Source organism: Aedes aegypti, unplaced genomic scaffold, assembly GCF_002204515.2.
Source record: "Aedes aegypti strain LVP_AGWG unplaced genomic scaffold, AaegL5.0 Primary Assembly AGWG_AaegL5_hic_scaff_2235_PBJ_arrow, whole genome shotgun sequence".
NCBI classification, from domain to species: Eukaryota; Metazoa; Arthropoda; class Insecta; order Diptera; family Culicidae; genus Aedes; species Aedes aegypti.
In genome coordinates, this window is record NW_018735746.1 from 1,959 (window position 1) to 23,433 (window position 21,475).

Genomic DNA, 21,475 nt, shown 5'->3' on the forward strand with positions numbered 1-21,475 from the left:
TCTAGATAGCGTCAAAATCCAAGATGGCCGTCAAAATTTTTCACTTAAATTAATACTTTTATTCTTCAATCAGCTTGAAGAAAACACAAACGATTGCAAATGTTCATTGGATAGAGTAAATACGGCATACTTCAGTGGGCTGCTCAATTAGAGTGAATGTCGGAAGAAAAAATCGCGAAAATTATATTCAGCAGGGAACCAGGTAGAGGTCGACGACTTAGTGGAAACCCACAAATACGCAGACTGTACGCAACGGAAGAGGACATGGCGTTCCTAAACGTTCGGAGCAACTGGAGAAGTACCTATCGCCTAAGGCAGACGAAGATGGAGCACTATAATATGCCAGGCGTGACACTACAGGGTGTCCGCAAATTATCCGAACAGCAAAATATTGGAAAGATGATCTCGCAATGAAATCAATGAAAAATCAATGTCCATGTTCCTTTTATAATACATCTATATGTTAACACAAAATACAACTTTAAAAAATTTCGAAATAATTGCTTGTTACAGTGATAGGCAAATTTAAATTTTCCAGAGACGTTTTTACTGACGGCCGCTAGTCATAACTGGGAAATGTGTTATCCCTAAAACCTAAATAAGATGAATCCAAATGTCCTATTATGTATCCGAAGTAATATACAGGTTAGTGGCTTCAAGTTAGACTAGAAATAGAAAATTGTACGGTTCAAAATCCAGTGAGTCTAATTGGACATTTCTCTTCCGTCATAAAGCTCGGAAAACAGCTCCCTTTAAGACACCTCAATACATTTGGGGTTGGTTTTTGCAATTATTTGAAATCGGAAATGTGTCAAACCTTGCTTCTTAAAAATGTAATAAGCCAATGTTTAAAACCATGCAGGAATATTGAATTTATTATGCTTGATTGTATAGAACCATGTCTTAAAAGTTTGTACGGATAATTTGCGGACACCCTGTACACTGTAGACATCAAGGTACAAGGTAGGTAGATGACAAAATAGGTTCATAATATGGCGATGGGTGATGGCGAAAAAATTTCCCTATAGGCGGGGAACTGCCTCTGAACTGGAGTCCCTCTTCTGATACCTGATTAAGATAGGTCGAGAATTGGTGTTACTTTTTTTGCACGGTTTTTGAAATTTTGAAACTGGAAAACTATTTTTTGCACGGTACGGCATCCCCCGTGCAAAAACAGAATCGGGTGTAATTCAATTATATTTGGAAGTGTTCTTCAAACTAGATTCATTAAAAAGAAACTCCTAAATCTTCATTTTTCAAGCAAGCGCTTCAGACAATATTATGTGTTAAACAGCTATACTATATTGTGTCACAATTTAAAAAAAATCTAACTAAATAAAATACAAGATACAAAGAAGCCGCTTTAGAAGCAGTCGACTTACACAAAGCACGCACAATATGCAAGCTATAGCATTCGAGGTGCGTGTGACCGCTTGTCGATTTATAGAAGCTAACATGCATTTTTATGTATAGATTGTTGTGTATAGAGAAACATATTCGCATTCGAAATTGTTTGAATTTGCTGTCACTAAAACCGCGCGGCCAATTCACAAATCTTATCAAGTGGGAAACTGCGTTTCCTCCGAGTGTGCAACCGGTGCGTTGATTACCGCCGGAATGGTAAACCCACCGGCGTCGTGCACCACCGAATCGGTGCTCCTCGATCGGCAGGAAAGCAATCCGACGAGCTCTCCGGAGCGTTTTTTCGATCGCTTTGGATGAAACCGAATCGTGCGAATCTTCACTCTTGATCAATCCGGCTTGTGGTCGCTTTTGTGCCGAGCCAACAGTTCCGGATTGACCGAGGTGAAGTTGCACAGGTCGCACTTCATCGTTTCGAAACTCCTTTGGATGATTCAGTCTGATGTGGGCCTTCAGGCCGCTGGCTTGTATGGTGAGCAGCCCGCAGAACTTGCACTCGTACCATTTGTCCTGTGCGAAGGTATAAAAGGTCATGATCAAACGTCTCTTGATAACTCATATTCTCACCTTGGTATGACGCTTCTCGTGGTGCTTCAAGTGCGCTAGGATCAGCCGTTCTGAACGGACACTCCTTGCATTCCAGCGGCTTTTGACCCGAATGTTGACGCATGTGGATCTACAAAAGGAATAGAATATGAATATATATCTGGAGCCGCATTATTATCGAATTTCAATTACCCAAAAAATTTTCGCAGGGTTGTAGTTTATGGTCTATTTTTTTATGAAATATTTGACTCTTTGACTTATACGGGCGTTATTTTCCAAATTCTTACCGATAAAATATTTTGAAACAAAAGAGTTTCAGAAAGGATAGTCCATAAACTAAAACTCTGTGAAGCAAATTTGTTTGGTTCATTGAAGTTCGGTAATATGGCGGTCCCAGGTATGCACGGTCCCACTCTAACCCACCGTCAAGGTAATCTTCCGTGCCGACTTGTACCCGCAAACGCTGCAGATAAACGGCTTGATCTTGTGGTGAACCGTTTTGATGTGCTTGGACAAAATTTTCGACGTCCCAAACATGTGCCCACAGATGTCGCACTTCCGCTCGGCATACCATGGTAACTTTTCCGCTTTCGGTTTGCCTTCCCCATCGGCATTTGCTTCCTCTTCGGCCTCATCGTCTCCGTTGCCTTCGTTGTCGGCCTCAACCGCTTTGCCTTCCGCGTCAGTTCCGGCCTCTTTCGAAGCAGCTGCTTTCAGCTTGGCACGTTGCATTTGTTGCTTCTTGTGGAGAGACTCGTGGACCAAAAAGCTGCGAATGGGTTGCAAATGACTTTCCACAAGACGTGCAACTATATGCTTTTACCGGGCGATGCGTCTGAAGATGTCGATAGACTTTCACTGGAAATAAAGTTATGAATTGGCATTTAGGTACAGAAACGGACAAAACTTCAGGATCACCTCATTGTAATCTTTCATTTCACTGTATTCTTACCATACTACTATTGTGATTTCTAATTTGTTATATTCATTTAATTATTCAAGTTTACGAATAACAAATTTGCGGAACATGACAAAGCAAAAAGAATTTAAGAATTTTAATAGGAACTTCAGAGATCTCTTACCTGAAATAGAGACCAAACAAGAACAAAATAGAGATCAAAAAGAAACCAAACAATAACCAAGATAGCAAAAATAAACTTATCGTAAGCAGATAAGAGTTCAGATATTACTCTTATCATTTCTTTAGAAGTTCATTCAGTGATTGTTTTCGAAGATATTCCTCCTAAAAGTTTCCTTCTGGTTCTACCTTAAGAATTCATCCTGTTTTTTTACGTTAATTACGTCTTACGGCAATATACTGAGTGTCAATTGAAAATCTAAAATTCTTTGAAACAGTAGCCAAAAAAGGTTCACGGTAAAAAAAATCAGCACGTTCAATTGAATGGACTGATCACTTGACTCAATTCAAAACAACAGTCACCATGATTTGAAGAGTTCTAACTTTGGATTTGCTCTGCTGTCTCTAGCACTAGACTCTGAAGTGAAAATTCGTTGATTCTGAACTTCATGTCTTTTGTATGTCTAAAGCAATCATGGACAGCTCGCTGTAGAAATTGATTGAGATCAATTCAACCCCTTTTAACGCTTTTAACAGATGCAGGTTGGTGTCAAGGTAAGATACAAGACTTGCACTCCAAATATTGTAGGTACAAATATGAGTCAGGCGGAAACGTTTTTTTTATTTTTTTGTTTATTGCAAATCAAAACATGCAACGTTGAATTCAAGTGCTGCTACCTTGATATCGTCAAGATTTACCAGAAGCTTATTTTTTACCATGTTCTTTTGCAAAACATGTTTAAAAATGAGAGTTAAGCGAAATTAGGAGCGCACAAGAAATATGGGCACTTTACTACTATTAAACTATCCCTTATACCGCTACAACCTTTTCTCACTAAATAGTGCAATATTGGTTTCATCTTAGTATGAAGTACCGTAAAGTGCCCTAATTCAGCGCAGTGCCTAATTCCGCGCATTTCATACAAAATTATTTATAGGGGAAGACGGGGTAAGAGCGCCCACCGGGGTAAGACGGACCACCTTCAGTTTGGCATGAAAATGGCAATTTTCTTAAAAGCTCATCAAGCACTTTCCATAAACACAAGATTTTTGACATTCCGGAGTATTTAGTGTGATATTTAAATCAATTTTTTTATAACAAATGTCAAAAAACAAAGTTTCTGCTCGTCGATAATGAATTTGATCTAAATTTAACAGATGCTTACTTAAGGATTTCGGAAGGGATTTTTTTGGAAAAACATAACAAATTACCCGTCCATGCTTTGACAGAAATGTGAAATATGCTTCATTGAAGTGAATTTCGAATTGTAAATATTAAGCTTTGAAATAAGGCCATAGTTGTGAAAATTGCGCAAGCGGGGTAAAACCGACCACTGTTGACGGGGTAAGACCGCCACCCCTAATTTATATCAAATAACTGTGTAAACCATTTTTAAAGTTTTAACTACGTTGTACAGTAATCTGTTCAAGTGAAATGAAATCAATTTTTGTGAAAAATACAAGCCAAATCCGCATAGTTTTTTCCAAAATATTGGTGTTTCAAGGTAATAATAAGTATACATTTAAGTTTTTGAAATAATTAACCCTAAAAATGATTCAATATTCACGTTAATCAATGTAGAATTCATAAAACATTATACTTTTATGAATCACAGGGAACTGATATATTTTGTCACAAAATTGTGTACGAAAATCGTGGTGGTCGCTCTTACCCCGTGGGTGGGCGGTTTTACCCCGTCGCTAAAAATAATCGTGATAAGACATCACTTTTTAAAAGCTTCAAGAAATAAATATTTTTTAGAAATACAACACCTGTGATATTTTTGATCATGCCTAAGGCTCCAAAAACGACATGCTGCGTCGAAAAAGGATTTATTGATTCTTGATTTTGACATATGAATTAAATTTCTTAGGTGGGCGGTCTTACCCCGTCTTCCCCTATATGGAAATTCACATTAATATTTCAGCAACTTTTAATGCTATTCGAGGCTACTTTGATTAAGAATAAGTTTGAATGACAAATAAAAGCAAATAAGGCATTTTTTCGCGGCATAAAAAAAATAATCAGTGAAGGCCCGTTGGAGTAGACGTTATTTTTCTAAATTTTCTTAGAATCCGCGCTAAGACTGTAGGACAACAACAAACGCGATTTCTTTATTAAAATTTTTTTATTTTTTATGCAATATTCCATGGAATTACTTGCTACAGATATGTTTCATGGTGCTTCTATGAAATCTTATCAAATATTAGCATAATTATTGAGTTTTATTCAAAAAAGTATTGCGGCGGAATTAGGCCACGTCTTTTTTCATAATGCCCTAATTCCGCGCATAGCCAAGATCATTTGAGTATCCGCATTGAAATGCATTTGAGTATCCAACGGTTGCTTAGAACATGTTGGATTCGAAAAGATGGCGGCGCCGCATACTGCTGGCTATATCCGTCTTCACATCTGTCTATTTCTCTGAAAAGTAACTTTATGCATACATACGTTTCATGTACAAGCGGAATATCGGGAAAGCCCACTTAGGCAGCGTCCATAAATGACGTAGCATCTTTTAACTAATTTTCGACACCCCTTCCCCTTCGAGCTTATTTTCCCATACTTAATACATGGTTAGCAAAATCGTAGACTCCCCCCTCCCCCCTAAAATGCTACGTCATTTATGGACGGTCCCTTACAGGGAAAAATACCACGTGGTTTATGCACAGCCCCAACAAAATAGTCTATACACACTTAGATTTTTTTCACGAGCTCGGCTGTGCGGATCTCGGTTGAAATTAGCCGAGATTCGGCATTCTGAATTAAGTGTGTACATCTGTGCGCACAAAATTTACTTAGCATAATGAACCACACATAACATTGGCAATTATCTACTTGTTTATGATTTTTATTTATATTATACAATCCATACAGAATTATTGTAAAAACAACATATCGTTCACAACGTTCAACAGGTCGTAATTTGTAGAAGACCCCCACAAATTACGACACAACTCTCGGATAATGATTCACGGAAACTTTACGATCTCTACATAATTCACGAAGCCTCCATATAAAGTATGATAATACGGGGCAGAGGGATTGAAAATGGCCATATTTTGTGTGACGTAATTTATGGATGACCCTTAGGTGCTTCTGAGGTTCTTTTTGCCTAAAAAAATAAGTTTCAGTTACCCGTGGCATTAGTGGATACCATTAATTCATTTGCTTAAAACCCTTTGACTCCAAGCAATAATGCGAACTGGTCCTTGTATTGTATGAACCGTGCAGTTTGCTAACAAATCAAAGCCATGCTGAAGGTGACTGGGTTCGATTTCCGGTCGGTCCAGGATCTTTTCGTAAGTAGAAATTTCCTTGACTTCCCTGGGCATGAGGTATCTTCGTGCCTGCCAAACGATATATACAAATGCAAAAATGGCAACTTTGACAAGAAAGCTTCAGTTAATAACTGTGGAAGTGCTCATAAGAACACTAAGATGAGAAGCAGGCTCTGTCCCCAGTGAGGACGTTAATGCCAAGAAGAAGAAGATGGGGTTTTTTTCCTCGACCGAATTGTCTAAGACTATGCAATAAGAAGCATATTTGAGCCAAATATGAGCTCAGTAGATTTCCGAAAGAGTATTTCCATTTCTAAACTTTCCAGTTCAGTGAATAAAATAATTAAATTGTTAGATTCTATGGGATAATTTCACAACATAAAATAGGGTGCTCATATCACCCCATCGACAGAAGAATCGACGAAAAATTCATTCGTGTTTTTTTTAAGACGACGGAATCGTGCGTATCTAGTGTATTGATCTAAAAATTTCAATTATTACGACTTTTCTTAAGACGGCCAAATTATCCACTTTCCCCTAGACGAAATTCACACGTACCAATGCCACGCTTTGGTTATCTTTATTTCATGCGATAGACAAAAAGTTAATAAAAAAACTGAACGTAGACTAAAAGTTACGGTTCATACAAAATCTACGTTTTTCTCTTACAAAAAGGGTTACGGAAGGGGAGGGGTTGAAAATTTTCAATTTTAAGTGTTACGTACTTATGGATGCAGCCCCATATCAAAGTTAATGTTAATTCGATTGTTTCATGAGTTTCGCGGAATTAGGCATTCTTCTGCGCGGAAATATGGAAAAGCGTTTAAAAAATGCGCGGAATTAGGCAATTTCAACGAGTGAACTATTTCAAAAAAAATCACATTGTAAATTATAAATACAGTCTAGTTTATATTTTTCCCATAAATCTTGAATAGATTTGCTAGCGATCCACCCATAAAGCTTTTTTGTAGATGCAATACTAATTTTTAATTAACAATTTGAATCGTTTTATCCTTAACTGTGCTGAATTACGGCACTTTACGGTACTAGGAGTTTATTAGTATTTACAGTAAAACAAGAATGTGTATTAATTACGTGTCACCATTCAAGTGACTGAACATCAGAAATTTAAAGCTTTTTCCTAGTTACATGTATGTATGTATGTATCTATTCTAGTCTCGTAAGTTTCAATGTATCAAATTTCTCTGTTCGATTACCGCATGTAATGTCAACTATTTTCTTTATGAACTACATATCTCTATGTAAGTTCGTGGTTTTCATCCGTTTAGTATGATTACTTTAACTCCAAGGTTGTATTTCTATGTCCTTGATCTGTCACCTTTGCATTTTTGCTATTTATCATTAAAAAAATCAAAGATTATCATCAAATTACATTATGTTCATTATTATAATGCCCTAATTTTTATTTATGTCTATTTGTCTGGATTCACGTTTCAATGACAATAAATTGCTACATCGCGCCTACTACCAAGCTTATGAATGTGATTTATTATAGATCTAAAGTAGGTAGAAATATAACAAAATAAAAGAGCGTCGTATTCTACTAGGCGAAATCCTTAGTCATTCTCCCAAAATATTATGGTCAGGATATTTGCATTATATGCCTATGCTATATGATGGCAGAGCTACGGCTCCTATTGCCCTGATGCCTGGTAACAGGATGACTGTTGGATCACATCCGTAAGATTGATGCGGCTATGGCATATGATTCAAGACGCGGTATTAAACAAAAATATCCTGATGTGATAACCACAAACGACTGGACATGTCTTTGGTTCCCATATAAGTGTTATTGTGGTATAAACTCACCCATCGCGTCAATATCATACGTGCGAGGGGAGGGACATTTTTTCCGAATTCAATTTCAATCTCTTCGAGTAGTCGACCGTATACGGACGTGTTTTCAAAGCAGTGGTGAACTAATAAAACAAACAGAGGCGGTTCATACCAATGGTGTTCAAGAGTGCTTTGCACTGCAGTTGTTGATCTAACAAAGAGATAACAAAGACCACGAACAATGGCTAACAACATTATCGCGAAAACACAAGCAAAGCGTTATGTACTTCGGTCGTGAGCAATCCAATCCGAAAGATTGCTAGGAAGTGGAAGTGTTCATTTTTTTCCGTAAAAATGGTATCACAAGTGACATGCTTTTGTCGATGTACCGAGAAGGCAAAGAATTCTCTGTCTTTGCCAAATTCCGTGAAACAGTAACAGTAAACTACCAGCTACAGTCGATTTCGAATATGACAATGGTAATAAGGCGTCCATTTCGGTTTCGGTTGCCGGGAAGCAGTTCCGGTACGTCAGAATTTTCGGCTCCCACCAGAGGTTGAAAGATAGGGAAGCATTGCCAAAGAGTTCCAGAAATACGGTGTAATCCATCACATGGTTCGCGAGAAGTATTTTCGTGATATTCCGGCTTGTATGCATGTTGGTCAACATGCAGGCTAGAATTTATTACGATGGTTTTACAAACGAAATGTTTCATCTGTGGATCCACGGATCATATGAAAGCGGGTTGCTGCTGCCCTGTAGGTTTTGATGGTGCTACTGGTGTTTTCTGGTGTGCTGGTACTGGGGATTCTGCTGTGGTCAACAGCTACAAAGACACTCTCTTGGGAATCAAACCAAAGAGTTAAGTTGGAGTTGAGTCGGCCGAAAGTACCAGTGGAATGGTGGTATTGAACTAAGAAGAGCTTCACGGTGGCAAACCGAACGAAGCTATCTTAGATGATGCTCAACAGGACAAGCTTCATGAAGAAGGTAAACAGTACCGAAGTCCGAAAGAAATGATCCCGAGTTCACAACAGTCCCGTCAATCGCAAGCGGGGTGTAACTGGTAAAGGCGAAGGACAAAAGGATTCAGACTCTGATCTATCTAGCACGGAACCAGATCCTACAGTATGGCCCAATAAAAAAAATTGCCGAAAATTGTTTGAATGTGAATATAGCATCCACAAGCGTTATTTTCCATTGTTTTTGATAACGAATGTAATTTTTGATTATTGTAGTATATTCTGACACAACTTCCTATCCAGGACATTTTTTGTCGTATGTTTCTTACTGTCCTAAATAATGTAATGAAGCAAACAAGTTCAAAGGTTTGTTCGTCCGAAGCTAGAAACAGCGTCTGATTGTCGTATACTCTGGTGATAAAGTTTCCACCTTAAAAAATCACACTTTATTGTTGAAAATTTTAGTTTGTTTAGTATCAGAGGATGGAGGAGTTCTTAAGAGAACGTGTTTTTCATGATCACAATAAAGATTTTGCCAGGGTCATAGTTTTGAGGGCATTTGCGTCTTATAGGTTTGATATGCATTTATTTTTTGTTTAAGTTAGAATAAAAATAAATACGGAGGCCCTATAACCGATTTTTGACGAATAAAATTTGTTCCTTCGTTAGAGACAACTTAAATCAATACTAGCTCATAGGTATTGAGCAAAACGGAGCCGCTTATCACACTTATAGTGAAGGTTCAATCAAAGCTCTCCAAAATGAGCCGTTTTTTCGAAAATATGTTTAAGTCTCCGATTACCCAGGTACGAACCAATTCTATCATTTGATATGGGCGTATACTGGAGACAAGGCCTGTGAAGGATCTCACGCATCGTTGATGTTTTAGAAGCTTCAACATTCAGATATTGAACTCGACGACCGCATGAATAAAATTTGAAGGTATGCTTCCAAATTCCTCTCTGATAAGGTGAAAGTAACTGATAAAAATCATGTCCAACAGCGAAAAACTGAGTCTAAATTATTCAAACAATAAAAGTAATGAATATTATTTATGTTTCATTCACATTTTCTATGTAAAACTACCATAAAACATGATATTACGATTTTCGCATTTTTTTATGGGCCATACTGTAACAATATGACCAGGCATTACAAGTACCTGCGACCCGGTCTTAGTGAACTACAAGGTGTCAAGACAAGATAAAAAAATAAGCAATTGAAAACCATTCAAGGTGATCTTTTAAATTACAGCGAATCTTATCCAGAATGAACTACATTTTAACCATTAGTACAGTAAATTTGAATAGTTCCAATTCAGATTTGAACAAAAATTTTGTTAAGGGGATTTTGTAAGAGATTATAGTCTTGAATATAGTTTTCCTCCAAGAGGTTATATTCGAAAATTTCAATTTCATACATTCGCATCAAGCAATTGTAAATAGGCCATCCAAAGCGTTAGGTACAGCCATACTGATACGGAATGGGTTGGAGTATAAAGACGTTCTTTATCATCCAAATGGCGGAAATATTATCCTTAACGGTAGCAAACATGAATTTGAACCAATGTCTACGCGTTTTCAGGAACTAATAAGAAGAAAAAGAACGCGATATTAATGTTTCAAACAGATCTTGCTGTGCACTTAAGTAAGTACACTGTTATGTCAACAGTCCTGGGTGGCGACTTCAATTGTATAGTGGAGCCAGGTGATACAAAAAATTCTTGTAAACATTATTCCACTAGTCTCAAAAGCGTGATTGATTCTCTCAAGTTAAAAGATATTCTACTGCAGAAGAAAACTAATGAATTTACGTTCCTTCGTGGTGATTCGGCCTCAAGAATTGACCGTTTCTATGCTAATCAACAGTAGTTCAGAACATTACTGAAACACGAACCGTAACCGTTGCCTTTCTGGTCACAGAGCAGTTCTTTTCAAAGCAAAATTAAAAAAAAACTATTTAGAAATTCGTGGTAAAGGATATTGGAAGATAAATCCACAGTTGATCGAAAATGATACAATCAATTCTAGAGTTATCGATGGGTATGATAATTTGAAAAACAGACATATTTATTCCACAGATCGAGGTTCTTGGTGGAATTTTGCCTTCAAAAAGAAAGTGTAGAAGTTTTTTTAAGAATGAGAGCTGGAACCTTTATAAGATATATATCAAGGCAAACAAAGTTGAATGATAAAATATAGAAACTAACTGATAGGCTTATATTGGGAGAAGATGTTAATGATGAGTTACAAATAACGAAATCAAAAATTATGGAAATCGAAATGGATCGTATGAAGCACTTCGTTTTCAAGTTAGGTCCTCAGACGTTATCCTCGGAAGAAAAATAAGTATTTATCAAGTTGCGGCCCAGCTAAAACGAACTGTTCCTATATTCGTTTGAAAAATAACGGAACATTGGTAGCAGATCCTGCTCAATTAGGGAATATTATTTCGACCATTTTTCGAAATTATTCGATAAAATTCAACAGAAGATTCAAACGGCATAGACGCTTTGTGCAATGTGAATGCACTTTAGATCTGAACGATCAGAACATGCTTATTGCACCTATTCAGTTGATGAAATACATTCTACTTTAAAAATGTGGTCATCTAAAAAGTCGTCAGGCCCTGATGGCCTGACTTATGAATTTTATTTGAAACATTTTGACACTGTTAAAGATGAATTATTTAACATTTCTAATGCATATTTAGTTAATTCAGTTACACCTCCAAAAGAATTTACTTCAGGAATAATAACTTTGATACCTAAAAAAGGGGATTCTTTGATTTGGAACCTTAGGCCATAAGTTTGCTCAACACTGACTATAAATTGTTTTGTAAAATACTAGCTAACAGAGTTACAATGGTTTTGCAAAAAATAGTTGGTCCTGGTCAGGTGGCGTGCATGAAAAATAAGTCTTGTATTAATAACATTCAAAATATTCGTCGTTTGATTACAAGATCCCTCGAAAATAAGAGAGTTAAAGGTTTTATGGTAAGCCTTGACCTACAAAAGGCTTTTGATAGTGTCAGTCACGAATTTCTTTGGAAAGTCCTGTTCAAATACGGTTTTCCAGAAAAATTAGTTACTTGCTTATAGCAATTATACGCGTCAGCATCGTCATGTGTCTTTTTTTCAACGGATTTTTAACCAAACAGTTTCCAATCAAATCATCTGTAAGACAAGGGTGCCCTTTGAGCATGGTACTGTTTGTAATTTATATCGAGGCTCTGATACGAAAATTGCAAAGCATTATCAACGGCATTCTTATATATGATAGGTTTTTAGTTGTTACTGCTCATGTTTGTTAATGTTTGGGAGAATATCAATTCAAATTTCTTGCCTATGGAGGATAAATCACAGCTTTACTTGTTTGTAAATGATCTAATTCCAAATACGGAAAAACTAGATACGGTATTGGCCGACTCCAAAATTCAAACTTCGAGGTCTGCTCATTACCTGATGACAATAAGCACCGTATCATGGGATGTACTTCGGGTGCACAGCAAGTATGGGAGTTCACGAATGTTATTTTAGCACAGCATTTCAAAATAAAATTTTTCAACGCGGAGAATATTCTGTCTTTGGAAAAAACCCAAATAATGAGAGACAAAAAACAGCTTTATTCCTTGTCAGTAGGGCGATCTCTTTTATCTTAAATAAAGAAGGTAGTTTGTATAACTTCAAAAAAACAAATAAGGGAAATGCGATGTAATCATAAAACGGCATTCAAAAAACACTTTGGAAAGTGTTGTAATTTTCTGTACACAAAAATAGATGTAAGTGGTTAGTTTTCAAAAGTAAAGAAAAACTGTGAGAATGTATGGAAATATCAAGTAAATAAATAATAATAATAAAACAAAAATTTAAGCTGAAATTATCCAAAAAATTTTTAGAAGTTCTTTCAAAACTTTTTTGATGTGTGATTTTGTAAAAATCGTATACAAATTGGATCTGAATTAGCAGTAATTCATCGATTAATTTGTAAAGGAATTCCTATTAAATATTGAGGTGTTTCTGGATTAGTTTTTGAACCAAAAATGGAAAGTGATTTCTAGATGTTATTTAAGGCGAAGTGGGCCGTCATTGAAATTTGTACGCGTCGCTGATGATTGTTGCTAATTCATCTCACGATTTCGAATTAAAGAAAATCAGTTGGTTTTGTACTGACACAGCTGAAAAAGTATCAGCATATTTTAAGCATGTTAGCGCGTACAGTGATACTTTTTCAAGTCAATATAAACTAACAAGACTGAGTTTTTTCACTTTCAAATGCAAGCTGAAAAGTCATCATTGTTGCCAAAACGAATGACGGATACTTAGCCTTAAGAACTCATTTATTCACATTCGTAAATATTTTTGGAGTAATTTCATGAATCTGAAACAATTCCTGATGGAATTTCTGAAGAAGTGTTTTGAGAAATTCAAGTATGAATTGCAAATCCTATAATAAATCTGTTGAAAAATTTCTTTAAAAATACTCAGGAGAACCGCGTGCGCAAGTGACAGTAGCGCTTCACTCAAGAATGCCAACCAGTTTCTTCTTCTTTCTGGCGTTACGTCCCCACTGGGACAGAGCCTGCTTCTCAGCTTAGTGTTCTTATGAGCACTTCCACAGTTATTAACTGAGAGCTTACTATGCCAATGACCATTTTTGCATGCGTATATCGTGTGGCAGGTACGAAGATACTCTATGCCCTGGGAAGTCGAGAAAATTTCCAACCCGAAAAGATCCTCGACCGGTAGGATTCGAACCCACGACCCTCAGCTTGGTCTTGCTGAATAGCTGCGCGTTTACCGCTACGGCTATCTGGGCCAACCAGTTTACTGTGATCAATTTTATTGCCACTCTTCAGTGGCAACGCAGTGGATTCTGTATCTCACAAAAACATGGATGATTCTCTGTTATTTATTTTTTTTTTTTTAAAGACTCCTGAGAAGGTTCCCTTGAGGAAACAATAATATAATCCTTCGACAGCTGACAGTTGAACATTTTCCGTTACAAACTTTATATGAATGTTTGAAATTCTAAATTTTCTTATTCGGGCATTTTCGAAGAAAATTTCTTAATATTAATATTTAAATATTATTTCCGAGAGAGTTTTGAAAAAAAAAATTGGCAACATCAAATTATTTTTTAGAGAAATCTGGAGAAACCCAAAGAATATTTTCCGAATAAAATCCTGTTCAATTATGTATGCGAATCTTGTGGAATGTCAAAAGGAATCCTTAGAGTTACACCTCTAGGAATCGTTTATTTTGTTCGCAGTAAGTCCTGGATATTTTTCACTGTGGATTTTTCAAGAAACCCTTGAGCAATTTCCGAGAGTTTTTCTGAATGATATGTTGAACTCTCTGAAGAATATGTCCTTGCTTGATGATTTTGAACACAATTTTGGTGAGACTATTATAATATCTTAGCATTAGCATTAAGCATTTCGCACAAATTCGTAGGTGGTACAGTCCTAAACCATTGTATGAGGGTTGCCTCCTTTCCGTCCGTTACCAAAGTCAGAAATTTGGGACTAACGACTAACCTCTAACTCTTAAACAAGATTAACGCTTCCTCCAATAATTGAGAATTGTCCTGGCCACGTCCTTGCAAAAGCTGGGGAATGGGAAAGGATGATTGATTGAACACCTACTTAAGAAAGATGCAGAGAACTCTACGACCTCTCATAGGTGTTACGGGATGTGGCGGAATGTTGATGGAAAGGGTAGTGCCATAGGATCAAGGGGTGGATCACTTTCTCAATGTACATCAAATGCACATCGATTTGCATTAGATGCATTTTTTAGACATCCACATCAACTTAGCTTTGACCTGTACCAGCGTATTGAGCTATAGCAACGAGTCATTGTTTGTTGTTCTAAAACTGTTTATTTGATGGTTTGACTCTTCGTAACGAAAAAATAACTTTCTTCGATATTCTTCCATTAATCACAAAATTCATTCATTTTAGGTTACCTAGCTGAAGCTCAAAACTGTTTTTTTTTTAAATTAGTATTAGAAGCCTGGCTTAAGCAGCTCTGAAATCTTGGAGCACACAGCGAACATAATGGGGGGAGGGAGATGGTGGCTTAGCAGGCATATATTGTCTCCCTCTCCCGTAGACACAGTGCCATTTAGAATCAGGATTCATCGGAACCTCCTCCCCGAGAAACGCACAGCCTTACTGGTCTCATTACTAGTGGCGATTGTAAATGCGCATCAAATTCAAAAATCCAAATATAAATGAAAGATTTTCTGGAATTATTTGTTCAAATAAATTGTTTTACTCTTCAGTTTCGATTTAGGTTGGGTACAGGATTATAAGCGGTAAACTCTTGGAGTTGATTAATACATTAATTAAAGAGAACACGACTAAAGCTATCCTCTGAAGTAGGACATGCTTCATCTACGTGGTTGTAAATGTATCCACATCGTTGTCATTCCGTTGAATGTCGGAGTTGCATTGCGATTGTTGCCATAAAGGCTGCTGGAATTATTGAACCGAAATCCATAGTACAAGCATAATTCACCATTTATTGAACGGATAACTTAAAAAAGCTCACTAATTGTCGAACAAGTCATTAGAAATGTTTCAGTCCCTCTTTGAATTTGTTTTTGGGTGAGGGGGCAACTGTACTTGAGTTTGTGAAAAAACGAGATTGACACTTCAAAAAAATCAACAACCAATTGTTGGAGCAAGCCATGAATTGAAAATCTGTTGAGTGTGCATTTAAATGCATTTGAATGTATAAAATTATTTCAATGCATCAGGAGTGATCCGCCCCTTGCATAGGATACGTTGGGTAGACGTTCTGGCCGATAAATGGTTAACATTTACGCATTGTGATCATGCGCTGCTGATCAGAACAAACTCACCAAATTCCTTTTTTGAAACTCCTCTGCAATCCATTGCTCCTCTAATAATGAACAATAGCGTGAGCCGTAACATAGAACTGCCCATCAAAATGCAAGCACCGCACGAAAAATCGACAAAAAACTGCAGTTCATAATCCATCCATCCACGAACCACTTCAATTTTTGAAAGAACACGCTTAACACACACAGGAGATAATAAAAACGAGTCGCGCGAAACACCTTCAATTGCTGGAGCCATCACAGAGCACTAAAAACAAGACTCCACAAATCATCTTCAGATATAATCATCGAAGAAAGGAAATCACATTGAAAAACATGTTTCCACAGAACATTTGCACGTGGCATAGCACCATCCACCGAAACTAGTTTTCACCAGCCGAAAAAAACGCGAAACGAGGTAAACGTGACACAAAGTTCGGCTTGCTGCGATCTTCGGTGAGACTATTATAATATCTTGATGAGAAATCCTCAGTAGGTAATTCCAGATAATCTTGAACATCTGGATGTAAGTTTAAACTAACAATTGGAATTTATATGCAATAACCACGTAGAGGACCTCCCAGGAGTAATGTTTAGAATGATTTATAAAGCATTCTCTAGCGGAATTCTTCAAGAGATTTTGTAAGGCAATTTGATAGATCCTTATAGAAAAAAATTCCTGGTAAGATCAGAAGACCTAAAAATTAGTTCTTTGGAAGAATTTTGGAAGTTTTTTCAGTGGATTAGGCAAAGAATGAATATTTCCTGCAAGGAAAATTTATATTTACAAATATCGCTGATGCTCAGTAATATGAGACAAAATCACAAATCTATCTAACTACGGAACTTGTGAAAATCGTGACTGTTTTGACCACTAGAGGATCGTCTCTCCATCGAAGCATTGTTGAATAACGTGTAAATCCATTCGTTTGCTCGGTAACAACAAGCTACACACTTAGTTGGTTTTAGGGCGAGATCACAAGTTATGCGAGATTTGTATGGAAATAGTGATCTCTAAAAAGAGACATGCTACCAGCCTTGCAGTATTGTTATTTACAAATGCTTTATTCGTGAAATTAAATAGTAAAATGGTTTTATAGACACAAAATCCCATCGGAAATGTGCTACAATTATAGCAAACCAGCGATTATTAAAAATTTGTGTGAGGTGGTCTTAAAGTTCTATCCCTCCCTATCTCCCATTAATTCCAACAATACTTACCGGCAAACTCGAACCGCACATCGCAAACGGGACACTTGAGCATATTGACGTCGATTTGATGCTGCTTCCACAGATGCTGACAACACTCTCTCCACCGGGGAAACTCAACGCCGCACTGGTAGCACTTGAAGTTGTCCTTCTTTTCCTCTTTCGCCGAGGTTCCAGTTGCTGCAGTTCCGGGCACTGGTCCACCGGGTCCAATCAGCGCTGGTTCCACATTGTGACATTTCAAATGAATGTCTCGTTTGGCTCGGGTTTCGAACTTGTAGACGCAACCTTTTTGGGGACATTTCAGCTTCAGTCCGGCTAGCAGTCGGAGTTTTAGCGTTTTGAGCGTCATCGGTTGAAGATACTCGTTCAATTCGGCATCCTCTCCCTCGGCTGGCTTGGGAAGCTGAGGTGTGGGCGCTGGAGCTACTGCACTAGAACTCGCAGCGTTGGAAACCGGATGAGGTTGAACTCCAGCTGCTGCAGGTTGAGTTGTCGAGGGAAGATTTGGTGTTTCACTATCACAGACTACTGACGATGGGGCACTGGGATTGATAACAGCTGCTGCTGCAGGAACCGTCACTGAAGTTCCCGCCACCGTTGATTGAGGAACTACGGCCACAGAAGTTTTGGCCGAGGACAATTTCTTATTCTCTGTTCCTTCCTCCGATGAACTCGACGAATCGCCGCTCAATTGAAGCTTCTGCGAATCGACAAAATCATCGTCCAATTTACGTTTAACTCCCACCGAAGGAACGGGGACAGGTGCCGGGGGTGCTTCCGCTGGTTCCTTCGGCTTTGCCTCCTTAAATCCATGATCCTTGATCATGTGGTCCTTAACATCATCCCTCGTTTCGAAGCACCGAGCACAAATCCCACAAACGAACTTCTCGCAAGCATTCGGCAGAGCACGAGCTTCCTCCTGGGACATCTGCTTATACGATATCCGATTCCGACCGAAGTGCATAATGAAATGTTTGATGAAATCTTCCGCCGTTGTTGTGAAGGTCGGACAAAACTTGCACTTGAATCGCGCCCCATCCAATGGATTCCGCACCTGGCCAGCGGTCGTCCCAACGGAAGCCGAGGGCACCGTCAACTGAATTTCCTCTCCGGAAATAGCGGCCAAATCGATTGCCGCACCAGCTTCTGCCGACTTCTCTGATAGACATCAATTAATACCTGCTGATGCGTTAAACATTAACAAAAAATAAACAAATGAAAAGCGTAATCAAATATGACGATTCAAATGCGATGATACTTTAATTGCCAGAATCTAGCACTAGCAGCGTATGAGCCGTATACTCGAAAATCAGGAGCAAGGTTAGGGCAAACCGACCAGAAAGTGAGCACCAAAATGCGAAGTACCAAAACGATGTGAGGAAGAGCCGAAATGTATGCTGGATGACAGCCGTGTCAGTCCCCTGGATGACATAAGTCAATGAGCTTATCCAATGAGAATATATACTAAGGTGTGGAGGAAAGAAGCAAAGGCTATGTATAAAGTAACAAGAAAAACGTAAACAAAAATCTAATCCAGCTTTTTACGAGGCTAATGGCTGCCGCAAACAGGCTCGCTTTCTGGTAGGGATTAAACGATTTGACGTTTAGCTTGGGTCCGTTGAATAGAAACGACTCAAGCCAAACGTCAAATCGACATGCCTCTACCAGAAAGCGAGTCTGTTTGCGGCAGCCATTAGCGCTTTTAAACACCTGGATACGTCACTGAATTTATACGGCTTTTTATGGAGGCTCAACTTGCTTGTAGTTGTGATTCATGTTGCACCGTACACGGATGTCACTCACACTAATGTCGTTTTCCTCACCTCGGTATATATTCTCATTGGTGCTTATCCACGATCTTCTTTATTGTCGATTTTCATTTTCTTTTCCGCTCTAAATGCGGGCCGTGTTTACATAAAATGACATCGGACCAACATCCAGTGAAGGAATGTTCACCGAATGAACATGAGGTGGATGAATGTGTAGCGAAATAGTTCATTTTTTGTAAACACGGCCCGCAGTAAAGTTTTTCTTACCCGTAACGCGGGTAGATCACCTTTTCGAGGTGCGTTACGGGTAAGATCTACCAAATTGTACTCGTGCTGTGTCTGTTCTTGTTAATACTTATAAGTTACGGTCGGAAGAGTAAAAAGAAGAGTAACAAGCCACTAAGACCCACCTATTTGTCCTAGATGATGAGGAGGTCGAAGTGGAAAAATGGCTCAATCAGCATCTGAGGTTGGTTTCAACGCATGAGACAATTTTTTTCCAAGTTCCAAGAGTTTATCTTTCGATATCTAGGAGGGAAACGATTCCGAATCAGTGGAGTAGCAGACCTCTTGACTTTAAAATAAGCTTTTTGTTTCAAGGAATCTAAATGTCTCATGCGATGAAACCTGTTCACAGTTTTCAAAAAACGACTTTGAACCTTATAAGTAGAAACAATAATTTGATACGCTAGAGTACCGATGCATGTCAAAATCAGTATCATTCAACCAGCTTAGTGGCCGAACCTGATTAAGAGGCGCGCTTTTGAGAGTTTAATGGTGACAAACTGTTTTCTCCAAAGGTATTATAGCGGTATCTTTTTCTAAAGAGGCTATGCAAAATGGTAAAGAATGATATTTGTATAAAAAACGACTGCTTTCATTATTTCTCAATAGTAATGGAGTAGAACGACATGCACTAAACAAAGTACACGGTATACCACAAAAGATCAAAGAAAACTGGTTGCAGTGGTTCATCACGAACAGAAACAGAAAGGTTTTCTTCCCGTTAGAAGTTGCAGCGTGACGTCATCGTAGATTAGTTTAGAGTTCAGTCATACAGACAGACAACAATTATCGCTTAACTTATGATCTCGCTTTAAAAGCCGTTCGTTACAAGTGTCTAGGTTGTTAGTTCTTAGCAAACGAACGGATTAATGCGTTTATTTATCGACAATTTCAAGTGAAAATTAGAAGTTTGGCAGTCAAAACTTTGGCGAAGTTCGGCGTCAGCGTTCTAATATAGTGCTTCGACGACGCATAGGAATGCCTTTGTCGGCGTAGCACTTCGTTAGAATGCCGACGCTGAAATGAACTTCGTTCTAAAGTTTAATTTGTCTTTGGTTAATCTGAATGCACAATAACAATGCTACGATGAAAGGAGATCCTGAACGGTGATAGTTTTCATTTTGGTCAATTATTTACCTAAAAAAGACGAGCTACTCACTTGGTTGCGATAGCTTTTAAGGTGATATTCATAAGTTGTGCACACGTTCTAATATTTGGTGGTATGCCAACTGCTCACTTGAGGTGCTCGTATCGATTTTGTTCGAGTTTGACGTTTGCGCACTGCAGCATTTAGTTTTCAGTGGCAGTATTGCAGATACGTCAGATTAAAGAATTGTGCTTGAATTTATTCCTTACTATTGTTTTTATTGCTATTTTAGGGAAAACTTTCCGTTTTACGGTTCAATGAAAAGCTACCGCAGCTGTCACATCACTGATTTGCACTGGTAAAATCATAGTAGGCTTCAATGATACCTTTGATACCGTCTTGATGATTGTTGTTTGTTGCTATTTTTCATACGTTTTCTCTTTCAAGCATACTATGATTGATTGTTTGCTTCAATGATGGAATGATTTCGAAGCCTGCGGTAGAACTTTGACAGCTGCGGTAGAACTCTGCGGCTACCGCAAACTGGAAAATAATCTTAACAACCGTAATATTTTTGGGATGGAATATACAACGCAGGAGATAGAACCATGAAAGATATCCCGCTTAGAAATTTACCATATTTAAAAATAGTAGTAAATATAACACTAATATGCTTGCCGTACATTCCGTCATCAATGGTAAAATAATAACATAATCCACACTTAATTCTACGGTTGCCTTATCAATATGGTGGAAAATGACTTAACCATCTTAGTTCTTGCGTACCGTAAATAACCGATGCAGCACCATAACGGTATAGTATGATGATAGTACCCGCACTGGCTGGCCTCAGATAAAATCGGTAGCCAATTAAATGTTTCGCTGCGCTGTTCATCTGTGTTGTATTTTTCAGTATAATTTACCATCGAATGCATTAAGCATTATTGAACAAGGTAAGTTTACTGCTCCTTAGAACTGCATCAGAACTAAATGTGTTATGTTTTTGCAGCTGAAACTGGCGGACAAGAGGAATAAAATTCCCATTAGTGTGGGACAAAATTTAGATTCTCACGCCGGATTCAGCCATCAGCCGATTCCTCCAGTACGCCTGAAAATTGCTCTGCCGTTTTCACTACCGTCGTCCACAACAATCTTCACTAAACTGAAGTGTCGATCCCGAGACAAGG

The 21,475-nt window shown here is 38.1% G+C and overlaps 1 protein-coding gene across 1 annotated transcript; it reads right to left on the reverse strand.

Moving 5' to 3' along the window:
• Window positions 1-2,484: 2,484 nt before the first annotated feature.
• LOC110680966 (zinc finger protein ZXDC-like) lies at window positions 2,485-21,230 on the reverse strand. Its single transcript, XM_021856739.1, has 3 exons — window positions 21,212-21,230; window positions 17,157-18,305; window positions 2,485-2,826 (listed from the first exon to the last, which is right to left on the reverse strand). The coding sequence occupies exons 1-3, from the start codon at window positions 21,228-21,230 to the stop codon at window positions 2,651-2,653; spliced, it is 1,344 nt and encodes a 447-aa protein (XP_021712431.1). The 3' UTR covers window positions 2,485-2,650.
• Between the last annotated feature and the right edge of the window lie 245 nt (window positions 21,231-21,475).